General features: G+C 43.2%; 1 protein-coding gene across 1 annotated transcript in view; it reads right to left on the bottom strand.

The window, feature by feature from the left end:
• Positions 1-18,248, bottom strand: part of Lrp2 (LDL receptor related protein 2) — a 207,114-nt gene that overhangs the window by 167,379 nt on the left and 21,487 nt on the right. The window contains exons 2-3 of the mRNA XM_023719208.1: positions 2,463-2,579; positions 310-426 (exon numbers count right to left, since the gene is read on the bottom strand). Coding sequence (XP_023574976.1) covers positions 310-426; positions 2,463-2,579 — 234 coding nt within the window. The remainder of the gene's footprint in view (positions 1-309; positions 427-2,462; positions 2,580-18,248) is intronic.

Here is an 18,248-nt window from a genome sequence, read left to right as displayed (position 1 = left end):
AAAAAAAAAAAAAAAGAAGAACACACACCCTACCATACAGATCAGTGAGGAGCTTCTTTTTTGACTACAACATAATTCAAATTAAAGACCAGAAACCTATCCCACATCACGGAAATACTAACAAACTTCTGGGCACACACATGCTTTCAACGCGATAACCTATGAGTGAGATTGTTGGATTGTCTGGATTCCGCAGTCACCTAAGGCTCAGCTCAGTATTTATGAAACATCATCCCAGTGGCATAATCTGTGATGGGAAGGACTTCGTGTATCCAAACAGCCAAAGAAGAATCCTTCCTAAATACTTACGACAATTCTGCTCATCCGAGCCATCACCACAGTCGTTCTCACGGTCACACACCCACAAATGAGAGATGCAGCTCCCACTGTGACACTGGAACAAGCCCACTGGACATGATCGAGGAGCTAGAACAGACCAAAAAAGTTAATTACAGCAAGCACCTGCCCCACCATGCCAGTAGTGAGGCTCATTTCAAAAGAACACAGTTGCCAGGCATGGTAGCACATGCCTGTGATCCCAGCACTCAGGGGACTGAGGCAGGATTGCCACAAGTTCAAGGCCAGGCTCAGCTACACAGCCTCAAAAATAAATAAATAAATAAATTTTAAAAAGGAGTATACATCCACTCCTGCTCAATACATATGAAGGTGAAAAACCATCAATTCATACTACAGCCTATTCAATGCTCACTGTCAAATAATCTTGGCAATGATATCAAAATAAGCTGACAATCCAAGCCAATAAACACCAAGAATGCATACAACCCAACATACATAAGCACAAATATATAACAAAATTATCGAATTGTGTTTTCAATTTAAGTAAAAATTAAGCATGAATTTTTGTTAAATCATTTGACATATCTTTTTTAAAAATATGTTTATTTATTTATTTGGTACAGAGTTTTGCTAGGCCGGCATGGCATGCAGTACCAGGGATCAAACCCAGGTCCTTGCGCTTGCCAGGCAGGTGCTTAGACCACTGAACTATCTACCCAGCTCGCATTTGACATGTTTAATAGCAAAGTATCATGATTAACTGGAAAAATCTATAAAATTTGGCAAAGAACCCTCAGAATTACAAAATAATTATTTCCACAATTTACTTGGTTAAGGACCTTGGCAGGTTCTGACCCTTACTATACTCATCATAAAATGGGATTAATATTTATGGTTTGGCATTAAAAATAAGTAGAACAGGAGCCGGGGAGATGGCTCAGTGGAATAAGTGCTTCCCTGGCAAGTGCAAGGCCTGAATTCAATCCCTGGTTCCACAAAAAAATAAAAAATAAAAAATAAGTTGAACAGTAGGTATGAAAATATCATGTAATGCTAGTTAGTATCATTAATATTACTGGTATTACTGTTATTATTGTTGTCACACGACATTCAAAAGTAACTGCAGGGCTGGTGAGATGGCTCAGTGGTCTAAAGCACCTACTTAGATAAAAGCTTAGCAAAGCACAGGGACCACAGTTCAATCCCCCAGCACCACATGCCAGCCAGCCCCGCCCCTGGTGGGCTGAGCTGGCCACACACACACACACACACACACAAATAAATAAATAAATAAAATTTAAAAAAAAAAGTAACTGCAATCCCTGAAGAGGCAGTGGTATAACCATCCATTTATTCCTTTATCCTAGAATACTCTATTCTTGCCTTTCTTTTCCTACTGTTCGACCAATGACCTGAGAGGAGGCCCACTGACATCACGCCGTGTCACCACACCTTCCACTGTGCTCACTCAGAGAGCCAGCCTCAGGCAGAAGTCGAGCGACAGCTGCAAGCCTGCCCACCAGGCACACAGAACCTCAGCAAGCTTCCCTGTGGCCTGCGGGTGCAGGAATGAGTGAGAAGCCCGGAACAGAACCTGTCCTTGGCCCTTCCTGCCCCTCTCAAATATATTAGCATCCAAACCACATGCCAAAGTCTGACCATTCAAGGGCACCACAGGATGACCAACAGTTCCAAACAAAGCTGATTGTTTTCACTGGATCCCCTGGTTTTCAGATGGCAACCCTTGTCTGAATGGAGTACACTGAGGTGCAGGCTCAGTCACCTAGGGCCCGTCAGGAAAAATGCAGGAGTCAGGGCTGGGATCTGCGGAGGGTGCACCCCGCCTGAATCCTGCAGCAAATGATTTAACTGCACTAAGCCTCAGTTTCCTAACTTGAAACCTCCCTCAGAATACTGCTAGGAGAACTGTACAAAGAAATAGATGCAGTTTTGTTTCTATATCAAAGTCATGATCCTTAGAGAAAAATGTAAATAACTAGAACCCCCCCCACACTCCAAAGTAAGTGAAGCTATCAGCAGTGCCGTCGGATCTCTATTCAACCACACCGATCTCTAGACTTAGCACAGCCTCTGTTGTGGAGCTGAAACTACTCCAAGGCATGTGCCAGCCAAGCAGAGCGCAGCCCTTCCCCGTCACTCACGGCAGCCAGCTTCATCTGTGTCATCCAAGCAGTCACTGGTCCCATCACAGCGCCAGCTTGCAGGGATACAATGCCCGTTACCACAGCGAAATTGGTCACCCTCACATCCTGCAACACCTACGAAACAGAAGAACAATAATAATCAGTGGTTAAATGAATGCAAATTTATGAAATAGGGAAACATTTTCATTATAATAATATAAAACTATTTGTAATTCTGCAGGACAAAGGTCATTTTCACATACAGTTGACTAGCATGTACCTTAATATTATCAATGTAGGAAGCAACTGGACAACACTCATCTTGCTTTTTCAAAATGTTTATTCCTTAACTTATACCCTTTACTTACAGGTATTTTCTAAGGAACTAATGAGGAAATGACATGAGGACTTATAAAGTACTGTCGAAAGATTTTAATTATAAACATTAGAATAAAAGAAACCACAAATTTCCTAAACATCTAATAAGAAAAATTTGTCCTACATATGTGCGTGTGTGTATATATGTGTGTATATATATATACATATATATCATATATGGAGTGTGTATATATGTGTTTATATATATACACATATATATTATATATGGACATATTAGGAACTTCTAAAAAGGATTATGTCTTTTTTTTTTTTTAGGCGGAACCAGGGATTGAACTAAGGCCCTTGCACTTGCCAGGGAAGTGCTTATTCCACTGAGCCATCTCCCTGGCCCTAAAAAGGATTATGAAGAACTTATATTTTGGAGAAATATTTTTAACACACTATAAACAAAGAGCAGGATGCAAATTTTACCTAATGCAGCTACCTACGAAAGTGTCAAAGACCAGAATGTAAACATAATGTAGTTAGTATTTTTAATGTGGTTTCTAATTACTAAATTATACAAGGCAAGTAAGACCCCTATTCTTAGATTCAGACCATTATTTGTGCCTTGAAAGGCTAACTTGTAAGTTGCTAAGTTTATAAGCTCATCTCCTCAAACAAACTAACAAAAAACTTTAAAGGAAAATTTCTCCCACCCACTAGAATGCATAAACTGGCCCCACAGGTCACCGTGTCCTCAAGTGGCAGTGATATCCCCCCTTGATACTAGAAAGCACATATGATTTAAGCAAGCTCATTCATTCAACACAATATCCTGCCGTTTTCCTGGGTCTCTCCAGGGGGCTAATCTGGCCGTTGGAAATCCTCCAAGCTTCCCCAAGTATCTGGCCCAAGCACCGTGTGCCAAGTAGGAAATTTTTTCAAAGAGCAGCCGACACCAGCCCAACTTGGAGAAGACACAAAATTATTCTTTCACAATCCAAAGGGTTACAGAGTACTTTTTGGGAGTCAGAAGAATGATTTTATTTCCCCTCTGTATTTAACCAATCATGCTAAATTTTGATTTTTGGTTAATTAACCTAAATTAGATAAATACACAGATTAATTATCTACTTCTAGAATAAATAAACAGTGTGTTATCCTGGCTTGTGTAAATGCAGGCATATCAACAGCATGACATAAACAAAGTTAAGTGATCTATTCCCAGAGAATATAGGCTACTTTGTTCATGGAATGCTCAAATCTGATTGTCTGGTAGTGACATCCTGATTTATAATGTATGCTGCAAATGGTCAGAAGCTTCCCTGGGCTAAATGGTGGTACCGGGTGGTACAGGAGTACATACACCCAAATACCTTCTATAGACTAATGCATGATGGTGGTTGGTGGTGCAGGTCTGGGGTTGGTGGTGCAGGTCTCTTATCAACTACCTTTAAAACACAACAACCTCCCTTGCAAAAATGCCCCTCAGGAATGCACAAATTCACTCTGGAATCCCAGAACTTCTCATTGGATTTTGTTCTACAAAGCAATATTTCCATGGGAGATTAGGGGCTCTGGAGGTTTAGCTATTAACACAATATATATTAAATCACTTTAATCAATCAGGTCTATTGTTAGCAATCCAACAGAATACATTCATAAGTTCAGTAATTTGTCTCTCTTAGTATCTAATCACTTCCATTGAAAAATTTTAAGTCTACTCACAAAGTTTCATACCACTATCGCAAAAAGAGCACAAACTTAAGAGAATTAGTATCTAGAAGGAAATTCTCAGAATGCATTGCCTATTTTGAAAATAGGTATAATTAACGATATTTAAGTAACTTTGAATGCAAATCAAATTTAAGGGTTTTAGTTTTTCTTTTTGCTAAAATACCAAGTTAAACACACCACGAAGAACATATAAATTAGAAACCTACATTTTTTAAAAATATTTTTTAAAAATATTTCAAAGCCAATTATTTAAAACTGAACACATAAAAACTAAAAGTGATGGGAAATGCCATCATCTGAAGTAGCATTTACATCCAATGTACTCAATTTATCAACAGATCCGAGATAATTCATTTATCAAATTCACCTTTCCAGCGGTAACTTCCATGCCTGCGATAGCTCCTAAATGACTCTTGTTTGGAAAGATCTCTCCAGAAAAAACAAACGGAGACTTTATCACGGCCAGGAGCCTCACAGAGACCCGCCCAAATGCTCCGCTGGTGTCAGAACCTTGCCATTCTATTAAAAAGAGAATATGTATGGTGTGAAAACAACCTGCTCGTGAAAAAGTAGATTAGATCTGACAACAGCTGCAGGTGCCCTGGGCTCACCTGGGCGGCATGCATTTATTTTCTGACTGTTTCATTTTAAGTGCAAGCCCTACAACAGTTCCGATCAATCTTCATAGCCTTATGAGACTCAGGAGACAGATGTTGTTACTGTGACTATTTTACCAATAAACAGGCATGGAGCACTTCTGTAACTTATCTAGGACTCTATGTGCCACACAACGATCTGGACCTGACAGTTTATCCTAGCATATACTGGAATATACTGGAGATTGAACCCAGCTACATCTTCAGACTTTTCAATTTGTAATATTAAGTCTGAGTCTCGCTGAGTCACTATATTGCCCAGGCTTGCGTGGACTCGTGAGCCTCCTGCCTCAGTTTCCTGGAGCGCTGGGATTACCGGTATGTGAGGCCACAACTAGCTCCTTGCCGCATGACTGACCACTACTCTGTGTTCCCTTTCACAAAAAGAAAAAGAAAACAAAACGAAAATTCCTGAGTGTAAAAATCTGTATTTCTTTCTAATTTACTATCTACCAACAATGAGCCCATTAGTTGGGCAAGCGAGGGAGCCACAGTGCTCACATACCTTCTAACACTGCCTTAAAAACTCCTGGACTTGTGAAAATCAGCGACCACAAACAACACAGGGCACTGTTCTAGCCTTTCCATCTCGTATACTCCGAGAAGCTCATCGCTCATGTAGCTTTCTGACTCGGGCTTGAGCCGTCAACTCTTCCATGAGTTTCTGCTCCTCAGCAAGGAGCGCCTGCTCGGTGCTATCACAGACGCTTTGCATGCCGGGAGCCCGTGACCGGCTTCTTCCGAGTGGACAATCTCGCGAGAATTTTGGGCCACACTCGCCGCACACAGATTTGGGTGCCTTCCCCGCCTTCTCGGGATAAAGGTAAACAATCCTATGTCCAGCCTAGTTGTGTTACAGGCTGTATTCGGAAGGCCTTTAGACACCAACCTCGGAAGAGGGAAAGGAAAGAAAATTTTTTTTTTTAGTATTTCAAATCATGCTTGTAATTCCAACACTCTGGGTGGCTGAGTCAGGATGATAGCAAATCCAAGCCCAGCCCACGCAATATAGTTAATTTGGAGACATCCTGTTCCAAAAATAAAATTTAAAAGGGCTAGGCATGTAGCTTAGTATGAAAGACCTGAGTTCAAGTCCTAGCACCATAAAGAAAAAAAAAAAAGGAACAAAAGAGTTTCGATCCCTTTATGAAAATTTGTGTCACATATAGGAATGGATCTGTTTCCCAATATTTTTTAAAAAATATTTTTTTTAAAAAAGGAAAGAGGGCCACACTAGTCTTGCCCCTGGTCACACTGAGCCAGCCATCAAGACTGGGGGGGGTGCATGCCTGTAATCCCAGCACAGGGGAGGCTGAAACAGGAGGATCGCTACAAGTCTGAGCTGCATAGTGAGACTCTTCACCAATACATTAAATAATAATAGCAAAAGGAAAAAGTAGCCATTTCTTTGGGGAAAAAAACAAAAAACTAAGAGCCTATATCAAGCCTCTTCATCTAAATGTAGGACAGATACTGTGTTGATGAGACATTAGAGTAGCCGAGGAGATAGCTCAGCAGTCTAAGCACTTGCCTGGTAAACACAAGGACCCAGGTTCGAACCCTGATACCACATGCCATGCTGTTGTGCAGCTGAAAACTGGGTGTGGAGATGCACACCTGTAATCCCAGGAGGCTGAGACAGGAAGATCACTAGACAGCCCTGCTGCACAGTGAGACGCTGCATCAAATAAATAATTTTTTAAAAAGATGAGACGTTAGAAAACCAGCACCCAGAGCAGTGAAAACCACACGCATCCTTTGCAGTCTGTGGTGCAGTGCAGCTGCCTGTAGACAGCAGCTTTGGGTTCTCCAAGTGCTAAATGTGACACTTGGGCTTCTGAGACCATTATATGCCAGAGATGTATAGAGCCAGCAAAGGAGATGCAGAGACTTTAAGCAGGAATTTAGGGTCTTCTATCCACAGAATGAAAAAGTAAATGTAATTCGTAATTAACGTAATAATTTGAAATAACTGGAATATGCAGGGGTTTAAAGAAAGAGAAAAATATTGTAATATTAATTCCACTTTCATTGGTTTGCCCTCCCCTTAGAAGAGTTTCTTTTCCCTTATATGAATTTTCTTCTAAAGGTGTTGTCCTAAATTAACAGGGGAGGGTGGTTTCCATGGAAACCCTATTGTCCTGCTAGATCCTAACACAGGCTGGTCCTCCAGACACCCACGCCACGCAAGGAGGTACATGCGCTCTGTTTTAGAAATACATCCGCCTTTCAGGGAGTGGTGGAACAAGGTGGCAAAAAGGGAGAAAAGAGCCTACATGCCACCAAGCAATGATGCTAATGACATCCAGTAGATGACACTGACCACCTGTGCCAGGAGCCTGGACCAGCAGACAGACCTTGGCCATGAGAAGGGCTCGCCCTCCGCCTCCCTGCCCAGACCCACACACAGAGCACAAGCCAGGAGCAGGCACGCAGGCGGGCATGGCCCAGAGCAGTCCACGGCACAGTAGGCAGCCACCAGGTCCCACAGGCCACTGATCTAGACCCAGTGACTTCTGCCCACTGTCCTCTCTAAGCCAAATACATGTGGGCACTCAGCCCATGGGATGTAGCCAGCTGTCAAGAGAGTTCATCTCCAAGAGCACCTGTTCTTAATCATCCAAGCTAACTGAGCGGATCTCGAGCAGGAAATGGAATGCCTGCGGCCAGGGCAGCTAACTGGTTACTTCTTGCCAGAAGGGAATATTTCCAATACGGAGAACCCTTGAGGTAGAGAATCTCTCTGCCTCTGTGTACTGGAGTGGGATGAGGAGAAATCAGCTAGCTTGAGGAGGGGCAGCGCCTGCCATGCTTCCTAAGCGGAGAAAGCATCTCGCTATCTGGAAGCTGTGGGAGAGCAAGTGGAGGGCCAGGCTGGGGCCGCAGCAGGTGGAGCTCTTAACAAAGGTTCATGCCCCAAATACCATGCACCCCAAAAAATTCAAGTGACGAGACAAGAGAATGGAGTTTCTCCACTCTGTCTCCCACCCTCACCCTCTTCTCTCTTTTAGAAAACCCAGTAGGAAAAATACCAGGGCACTGGGCTTGCAACCCTGATTTATGATAAATCATCAGTGCATTAAGCAAAAGATATGTATTAGGAGCTTTGACTACAGCATTAGCAATTTGGGAAAAAAAAAATCTCATTCCTTGAAAACATACAATTTTGCCATCAATTTTGATGTGGAAACACTGTAATATAGAAATGTTGTTGGACATCCGTAGTTTTGGGAGGCTAGGAGGGGATTGGTATCAGGGATGACCTTGGGACCTTGTGCTCGCCAGGCAAGCACTTATGCCACTGAGCTATCTTGCTGGCCCCCAATAGTAGTTTTAAGAGCAAAATATCAAAGGTTTATAAAGTGCACACACAGGAAAAGCTAGCTCTGTCCTCTACTGTAGAGGCACTCTTTTTCCTTTGTACTTCCAGTATATTAGATAAATAAATGTGAGCGTAAAATTGTATGCATAAAAACTGTCAGTAACCAAAACCAGAATGGCACGCTCAGAATGCACCCTGAGGAACTGAAGTCACCACCTCCACAGGGCCACTTTTCTCCATGCTTCCCTAATGGGCCTACCCCACACCCTAGTCTCTCACATCCTGCATGGTTTTCACCGAGCACCTGCCACCCCTAAGGTTAGACAGCCATCAGAGCTATAAGGGTAGTAGAAAAAGCCACCATCCTCAGGGAGTTCAGAGAAGACCCTACTGGCATTCAGGGAGGGACAGTCACTATTGAGAACTATCCCAAACACCCCCATCCCCCACGTGTGGAATGTCAGCAGTACCCACTCTGGGCCCTACAGCAACGAAGAACAGTCCCACCCGCGTCCAGACACACCTTGAGGAGGATGGCAGTACCACCTCCACTGGGGACCAACTCAGAACCTCTAAGCCGCTTGGACTTTCGCAGCTCAAAATGTCTTAACTCACATGAAAGAAATCATCTAAGAAAACCCCATAATAAATTCTTCCCTTTTAAAGATAATAAAATTTCTTAGGCAGCAAGCCTGCTCCTTCCACCCATCCATACCAGTTGCTGGGGTTGGGCAATATCACTCTGCAGCTGCTGGTACCAGCAACTTCAATGAACTCCCCTGGGAGGGTGCTAAAGAATCTAAGTTCCAGGGAGGCCTGCTTCTCCCTGGAATGCTCCACAGTGTGTGCACAGCCTTACCCAGACATGCAGGCTGCCTGCCGGAAGGGTCCTGGCCATGAACACTACAAAGACACCTGGCTTAGTTAGTGGTTCAGCCTTCTCCCATCCATATCATTACCACAACACACATCACCGAAGCTCTCCTCCCCCTCCTCAGCTCATACACACACAGAAAATAAAAATAAAAACTGGCAATCCCTTCTGTGCCCAAAACATTCAAACAAACCTCCAGGTTTCTACCAAGAAAAAGTCTTAGCAGCCAGAACTAAAGCCCTGGCATATTTTTCTACTTGTATTTTCTGTGCTCCCCCTGAATCATTCATGCAGCACCCTCTTGCGGAGCTGAGCCCCTGAGGTCCTTGGGGGGGAACCCCCCTACACGCGGATGAACGCTAACTGGGACCTTCCTCTCCCCTACCCTCGACCTTCCCGAGAGACTAACTGATTCCTTACATGTTTCATGACAAAGTGCTACAATTATGGGCTGTTGAAAAGAACACTAAGACAAGGAAAAGTTAAGATAAAAGTTAAGATAGTCGGCTTCCCTCAGTAAATAAGAACACAGTGAATCAAAATGCAGAAGCGTAAAATGCCCTTCAACACTTAATGATGAATGCATTCTGTATTAAGACCTTACATAAGAGATGATTTCCAATCTCGGTCCCCCTAAGGACTGTGATATGGTTTCCTGATTATAGCAATAGAAATTACTGGAAATGGTCAAAGGGAATCAAACATTGAAAAAGAAAATATACACTCAAGGGAAATAAGTGACCGTGCAGATCTCTAGACAGGCACCTTTCCTGCGTTGGGTTTTAAATGGTGACAGGTAGGCTCACAGCGCAAACACACCAAACACCACTTACAAGGCAGCAGGCACGTGAGTTTTTCTGGCTAATTAGGCACCAGTGTTAAGCACTAAGTGAAACTGCTGTGAGGGTGTTAGAGCTGCGGGCATCGCTGCTGCTCAGGTCACCTGAATACGCAAGTTAGAAGCCAGGCTATCGTAGAAACAAGTGCTTGGGACCGCAGAACAGGACAATAGCAGCAGGAGACAGAATTGTGCCCCAGTTGGTAGATATGGTATTTCTCTGTGGGGTTTTTTGTTGTGGTGGTTTGATTTGGCTTGGTTTGAGGTTTTTTTAGGGGGGTTGGTATCAGGAATTGAACTCAGGGCCTTCTGCTTGCCAGGCAGGTACTGTGTCACTGAGCTATAATATCTCTGGCCCATGACATGTAATTCTGTACAATTGGGGGCTAAGTTGTTGATGACTACAAAATAGATCTTCTGGACCAAGAAGTACTACACTGGTAGTACCAAGGCTACTACCAGTGTCTGGATAATAATGATCCCAAGCACTGTGCACCCTAACGTTGGCCTAAACTACACCTAGCATCTTGCACCTTAAGCTCACCTTGGTACAAAATGGCCATTCACCCTTGGTTAGCTATGGCCCAAATCCAGACTGCACTAGCCTGTGACTATACATGCTGCAAACTAAATTACTTCTCATTCTCAAGGTGTGTATTTTCAGAAAACCAAAATTAGGTGTACGTAAATACATAATATATAATGTATGTGTGCGTGTGTGTGTGTGTGTGTGTGTATGTGTGCACGCACTACAGTGATGGTTAACCCATGGCACACACGCTGCCACAGGATGTTGGTATGACTGAAAGCTCCAAGCAGCTCACCATTGCTAAAATATGTTGATCTTAGTTTATTAAATGATCAAACTTAGTGGTTAGGTTTAATGGTTAGGTTATGAGGAAATCTGAATTGGCTCCTGTTCAACTTGGTTTGTGACCAGAATCTTGCAAAGAATTATTATTATTGTTATTATTTTTTCTGAGGCAAGGTCTCACTGTGTAGCACAGGCTGGCCTTGAATGCATGGTGCACCCCCACCCCCAGCCTCCTGAGTGCTGGGGTTACAGGCATGCACCCCATGCCTGGCTTTACACAGTATTTCTGTAGTAGTTTTCCCTTCTACTGACAAGATTTATAAGTAGGAGTTCAAAATTCTCCCACCATGACCTGACATATGACAAATAAAGGGGCCGGGTATAGCTTAGAGGCAGAGCCCTTGCCTAGCACGTGTGGGACTCGGGGCTCAATCTCCAGCACCAAAAAGGCAAACAGAAACCAGAACACCTGAGACTAAGTGACCAAAAGAAGGCAATAAGGTGACAGGAGGTTGTTCCACTCTGCCATGAACAGAGCACTATTTTTAACAGCAAGGTCCTAGAGGCAGGAATGAGCACCTCTGTGTTCCTAGTAATGGCACACTACCTCCCAGGGCACAACTGACCTGACGATGCAACAAAATGGATAGACAAAGCCAAGACTACTCCAAAAAATAAGTGATCTGGCTAACTTGCAGATATATCACATACATTATAGTAGATCAGGCTGCTTAGAGTTACCATTAGGGTTTCTTTCAAACTAATAAAGAATTCAGCAATCATTTTCAAAACTGCCCTGCACAAGAAGCTAGAAAGACACTAAGGCATCAAATACACATGCTTGGGAGCCTATTTATGCATGCCCAGGACATTCTCTGCTAATTCGATTAAGGAAGGAAACTTCAGGTGAAATAGTTACATTGCCTTTATAGCTGGTACTATGGATCGTGGAGAAGATTCTGTATCCAAGAAAGAAAGACAACAAAAAGGCTACAACATCACACCCGACTCCATAATCAAACCGTATAATGTGCTTTTATTATAAGTACAATCATAATTTGGTGTGTGGGTGTGTATGTGTGTGTGCATATGCATGCATGTACATCTGCGTGTACATGCCCCTGTGTGTGTGGGTGGGTGGGTGTGGCGCTGTGGATAGAGCCCAGCCCCCAGTGCATGTCTGACAAGCACTGCATCACTGAGCGATACCAGCAACACTACAGCATGACTTCATACAGGCTAAAGTAAAGCTGACTGCATTAATTTGTGAATCTGTGAATAAAGCCGATGCCCTTGCAAAGACTCTCCTGGTAGAATGACACTAAAGTCCCTGTGCTTCCTTTCCTAAGGTGATAACACGCTGAGCAAAAAGCACTCCAGAATGTGCCCCTCCAGCAGATTATCTACTGCACCGGAGTCCTTTGGCCCTGGCTTGTTATGCCTGAGCTCAAACAGCACTTATAGGCCTCCAAATCACTTCCAGGCCTTATAAATGTCATCACATCCTGTTACAATGTGACTGTGATAACCCAAAACAACTCAACAGCTTGTTGACACAGAAGCAACATTATATTGTCACCAGCTGATACCTGTGTGAGGAACTGTCTGCCCATATACCGTAAATCTATGGCCCAGTAATAATAGCTGAAATAAAATTTCAAGTCCATCTGCAGTATTGTAAGAAATAAGAGGAAAAAGGGCAGCGGGCATTTTCTAATACTTTACCTAATGTGTGTATGTTTAGGCATCCAAAGTAAAAATCTATTGTTAATATTATAAATATAAATTTTTAACCAAGCGTCAAAATAGAATCTTGCAATTTTAAGGCTGGACTAAAGAAATAGCTTCACTGTGCCAGTGAGTGCAGGCCATAGAGTCTGCACAGCTGATGCACCAAAAAGTTAAAGGCATTTGCTCAGTGGAATTTTCTCTGCATTACATATTTTCAAAAGGCAGCCAAAGAAAAAAGCTGGTGATACCACGGTCACCAAGGTGGTTTCCCTGGGGTGAGGCTCACCCACTATACCCCGCATGTGCTGACCCCTGTGAGGTGGAAACTCAACTCCATAAGTTGTGATAACTGGAAGGAAAAAAGAAAGAAGGAAAGAAAATAAACTGGGGCCAGGCCTGGTGGTACATGTCTGTAATCCCAGCGCCGGGGAGGCTGAGGCAGGAAGATTACTCAAGTTCGAGACCAGACTGGGCGACATAGCAAGATCCAGTCTCAAAAAATAAATAAATAGCAATAATAATAAACTAGGATTTGATAAAAATACGTTTTCAGTGACTGTCTGAACTTCAGAAATCCAGTGGCTGTAGTTATAATCTTGAATTAGCCATTGAAATGAATCTGATATTGAAAGAATGATCTGATATTCAGAACATGAGTTTTTAAGTATTATAATAAATTTCAGTAAGAACATCAGGAAAGAAGCTACCAACCAGGCATGGTAGTGCACGCCTGCTATCCCAGCACCTGGGAGGCTGAGGCAGGGGATGCCTGCAAGTTTGAGTCCAGCCTGGGCTATAAGGCCAAGCTGATCTGCATAGTGAAAAGGGGAGGTAGGGGGTAGCTTAGTGATAGCGCACTCATGTACGACATGCAAGGCCCTGGGTTCTGTCTTCTGCATCACAAAAAAAAAAAAAAAAGTTCCAAATTTTTCCTAAAATCACTAAGGATATTAAGCATGCTAGTCTTTTAAACTTCTTATATGACAGCAAAATTCAACAAATGTGAAAAAAAAAAAAAATTCCAAGGCCAAAATAATGTGATAATACAATAGAAAGCAATACATTCAGAGGACAGTTTATCATCCTAGATTTCAGGTTCAGTAAGAATAAACCTAAACATCCAACCCTTCCAAACGGGAGAAAGAAAGAACTATCCCATTGTCCTGACCTCAGCCCTGCCCTTCTGTGGAACAAAGTGGAGAATTTATCAGGTTCCTAAGCATTCTCCACTGCACAGAGGAAACATCTCAAATCCCTAGCGAGCACGCACTGAAGCTCTGGTGAACCACCCATCTGTGTGCCCCTCCGCAGGCAGGGCAAGTACCATGCCCTTGACAGGCCAGTCCACAGCACACCTCCTCCTAGAACCAAATGGAAACACTCAGGTGAGCCCTCTCTTCCTGGAAGGCTCCTGCTTACTGTTTACTGTAAGCGCTCAACACTTCCCATGGTTTGCTGGGTAAAGTTACAGAGGGAAAAGCAACGGAAACTTAAAAGGCTTTTCCGATAGCCCAGGAATGAGGTGAGTAGAGCCTTATCTAGCTCAGTGGTCCCACCTCAGCGTCACTTCCTTCACCCCTGCCTAAAATCCCTTTCCTTCTCTCTCCTTTCACATGGCCAGAGTTTTCTTGACTCTCAACCCCAATTCCCAAAATCTCTCCAAGTGAGCTTATCTACAGGATGGTTTAAGTGGTTTTTAAAACCTACCTTTGGTATTTGTACTTGCAAAAAATCAAAAGCCCGTAAAGGAATGCAGTGTTCTAATACTGGTGAAATACCTTCCCCACCAGCTTGATGGAACAGGCTATCTCATCAGGGTTCCCTGTCTCGTAGCACAAAGGTCACGGGACACTTAAGGCCATATGTGCTGATGCCAAAAACCCCATCATGGTGACATGGCATTTTTCCATGAAAGCACAAACCAACTAAAACACACCCAAAGGATTTTCGAGGGGACTCTAGTGACATCTTTGGATCATGTAATGTGTTTTAGATTCATCTAGGCTCATTAAAAGGCCTTATGCAAAAAAAAAAAAAAAAAAAAAAAACGGGCTGGGGAAATGGCTCAGTGGAATAAGCACTTCCCTGGCAAGCACAAAGTCCTGAGTTCAATCCCCAGTTCCGCAAAAAAGATAAATAAATAAATAAATATAAAAAAATAAAAGCCCTATGGACATTTTGCAAAAGTAGTGATCCCTAAGATCTCAAGAGCTGCTAACAGATCAACAGTGCTTAGTGAAACACTGTGGCTGGGTCGTTGTAGAATTAAGCTCCTTACGCTACTATTGGTAACTCAAGGGATTCCTCCTGCCAGAAGCACAAGACTGACCAATTCCACCCCAGGGAGACCCCACAGCCACGGAATGGTGCTCCACAACCATGGGCACCACAGAGCTGTAGAAGGCTCTATGGCCTTGTCACTGTCACCATCACTCCATCACTCAGATGTGTCCCTACTGCTGCCAGAGCAGCCATGTAGGAATTCACGATTTCAAGTAGAAGAGGCTGTATTCTCCTTCCACTCAGCCCAGCCTGGCTGGGAGCCAACAGCTTTTCCATAGAAGGTTAAGAGGAGAAGTGTTAATGATCAGATGGCCTCGAACCACTGAGGAAGCACTGTGAAATTACAGCAGGGCTAAGAAGTTGTGGGGGACCCGTTCAGCAGCCAAGGGACTTCAGAGGAAAAAGGCCTGTTGTCACACTTACTCTGCTTCAAATCCCAGCTCTACAGTTCATACTGATTTCCTTAGCTCTTCTATATGAATAATCTTTTGATAATCTTTTTGTTTTGTTTGTTTCTTGTTTTTGTATTTTAGGGAAGAGTCTACAGGGTGTTCAGGATCTCACTACTAGATTGGACTCGTAGTTATCCGCCTGTTTGCAGCCTCCCAAGAGCTGGGATTACAGGTATGCACCACCACACCCAGTCTCAATTGCCCGAGGGTGGGGCCAGCACAGTATGCCAGGGGATCAAACCCCCGGCCCCTGCACCTGCTTGTGGGTGCTTTAATCCACTGAGCTATTTGGCTGGCCCTGACAATCTTTTTAATTGACCTATTTATGATAGCTTATTCCTCTAAAAAGTTGTTTGATATAGAAATTTAAGTAATGTTATTAAATTGATTTTATTTTTTATTTTATTTTAAATTATATTCTCCTTAACTATTTCTTATATCTGAGATTCACATATATATATATGGTTATGTTCAAAATAAAACTGAAGAGACTGGACATGGTGGCATGCGCCTATAATCCCAGGCAGGCTCGGGAGGCTGAAAACAGGAGGATCACTAGAGTCTGATCTGTGTAGACCCTGTAGTAAATACTAAATAATAAGTATAAAAATGAACTAGAAAAACAGAACTTAATTTACAAAGATAGAGAAGTTTTCCAGGTACCCACGTACTCCAAAATATATCACTCAGTGAAATAATAACTTTTTGCTATATTATTTCTCTGGTGGTAAAAAGTTTTAATACAATTTTAACAGTTTTAAGGGCCAGCCTGATAGCTCAGCAGACTAAAGTACCTGCTTAAGCAGAGCACAGGGGCCAGGGGTTCAATCCCTGGTGTGTTGTGCCAGCCCTGCCCGTGGGTGTGTTGAGATAGCAAATGAGAGACTGGGCGTAGTAGTGCGTGCCTGTAATCCCAGCACTTGGGAGGCTAAAACACAGGAGGATCACTACGAATCTGATATATATATATAGTGAGACCCTATAGAACCTGTCCTAAATACAGAAAGAAAAAAAAAATTATTTCATGGATGTTTAAGAAATTTAGTAATAATAAATAATTCCTGTTTATACAATATTAACCAATGACAGCTATTTCAATCCAAAAAGGATTATGGGTTTTTTGTTTTTGTTTTTTTTCTTGGTGAGGTAGGGTCTCACTATGCACTGCTGGCCTTGAACTCACTTTGTATCCCAGGCTGGCCTTTAAGTCACAGAAATTTTCCTGCCTCAGCCTTCCAAGTGTTAGGATTATAGGTGTGTGCCACCCTGCCTGGCCTATGACTACATTTACTGAATCACTGAATTAACACAAAATGGAGCTACTAAATCCTGGGATTAGTACCAGGAATGAAAAATGCTCAGGAATGAAAAATGCTCTTCATTCTACCAACAAGTCAGAAAATTGTCTCAGACTCGATGACATCTTAAAAACAGACCAAACTCTAAGGAAACATAGAAGAACTTACATCTCACAAAGGGCAAAGTCCTGAGTTCACCAAATGCAGGCTTAAATAATGGTATCAGAACCACTGCAATCACTGTGTAAAGAAGTTCTGATATGAAGAAACCAGAACATAAGCAGTATCTCTAGCGTCAAAAATCAGATTCAGACGTGCAACTATACAGTATTCCTCTGTACTGTGTAAAGTCAAAAGTTTAAAGGACCATAACACTCAAGCCCCACACTCTTGGGTGCATGCTATGTGCCTTCCACTTTTTCCCTATATCTTGAAGTCATTCAGAACAAAGCTTATCGTTCTTCCGTATGGCAGGCCCTTGAACACACGAGGAAAGCTACTCCTACAGGAACAGCCCCAGACCTCCCAAGCATCTCTTCCATAACGCTGCCTCCAGCCTGCGATCATCCCTGTTTCCTCCTAACTGGGGGTCACCTGGCGGCCTGTGGCCAGCGGTGGCAGACTATCCCACTGTTCGTTTCCCCTTCCTCATCAGTAATGGAACCCTCGTGTTGTTCAGGTAAACAGTTGACTCCGCTAAGAAGCCACATTCCCAAACTTCACCTAATCGTAATCACGGACTAAATTGTATGGAGTTCGTAAGCAAATCGTGCTGTGAGACTTCCAGAAAGACTCTTTAAAGATAGAACGCACAGCTGTTCTTCCCTCTACCAGTCATGAAGAAATGAAGCCAGTGACTGGAGCAGCTCTGAACAATGAGGAATCCACCAGCAGGGCTGTGAATGGCTGCACAGGTGCCTGCAAGCCTGATGATACCATGAAAGTACCCAACCTGCCTCCTACTGCTGCTTTCAAGGAGAAAACCCCCGTCCCGATTAAGCCAGATGGAAGCCTGCCTGCAGCGTGGCCCAGCGTGCAGCACGCCATTACCTCCCGTCTCCACTACAGCTCAGCCAGGCTGTCCACTTTCCATAAGCAAACTCTGAGTTTTGCTACAGAGGCTATGGCACTTTGCACAGGAGGCCAGAGGAGGCATGAGTGACTCCGCGAAACTGCTCTCCTGTTCTAGAAGAGATAAAACACAGGTGTGAATCGCTATAATTCATGGGATGGGGGTACGCACTAGAAGAGAGGCCCAATAATGCTCACAAGAGATCGAGAGAGGGCCGCAGGGGAAGGGACATTTCAGCACAAGTCTGTGAGTGTGAGGGGAGGGGATGCCTCGCAGAGGGGAACAGGCAGGCAGGGACAGACAAGAAAGAGCCACATCCTTCAACCAGTGACACTGACACTTGCTTTCAATTTACAAAGACTGAGCTTGAGGCAGATTCTCTTTATCTTTTTTTTTTTTTTTTTTT

The sequence above is a fragment of the Octodon degus genome, unplaced genomic scaffold, assembly GCF_000260255.1.
Source record: "Octodon degus isolate 3935 unplaced genomic scaffold, OctDeg1.0 scaffold00065, whole genome shotgun sequence".
Lineage (NCBI taxonomy): Eukaryota > Metazoa > Chordata > Mammalia > Rodentia > Octodontidae > Octodon > Octodon degus.
Note: the sequence above shows the minus strand (reverse complement) of the source record. Positions and strands in the feature narration are given on the sequence as shown.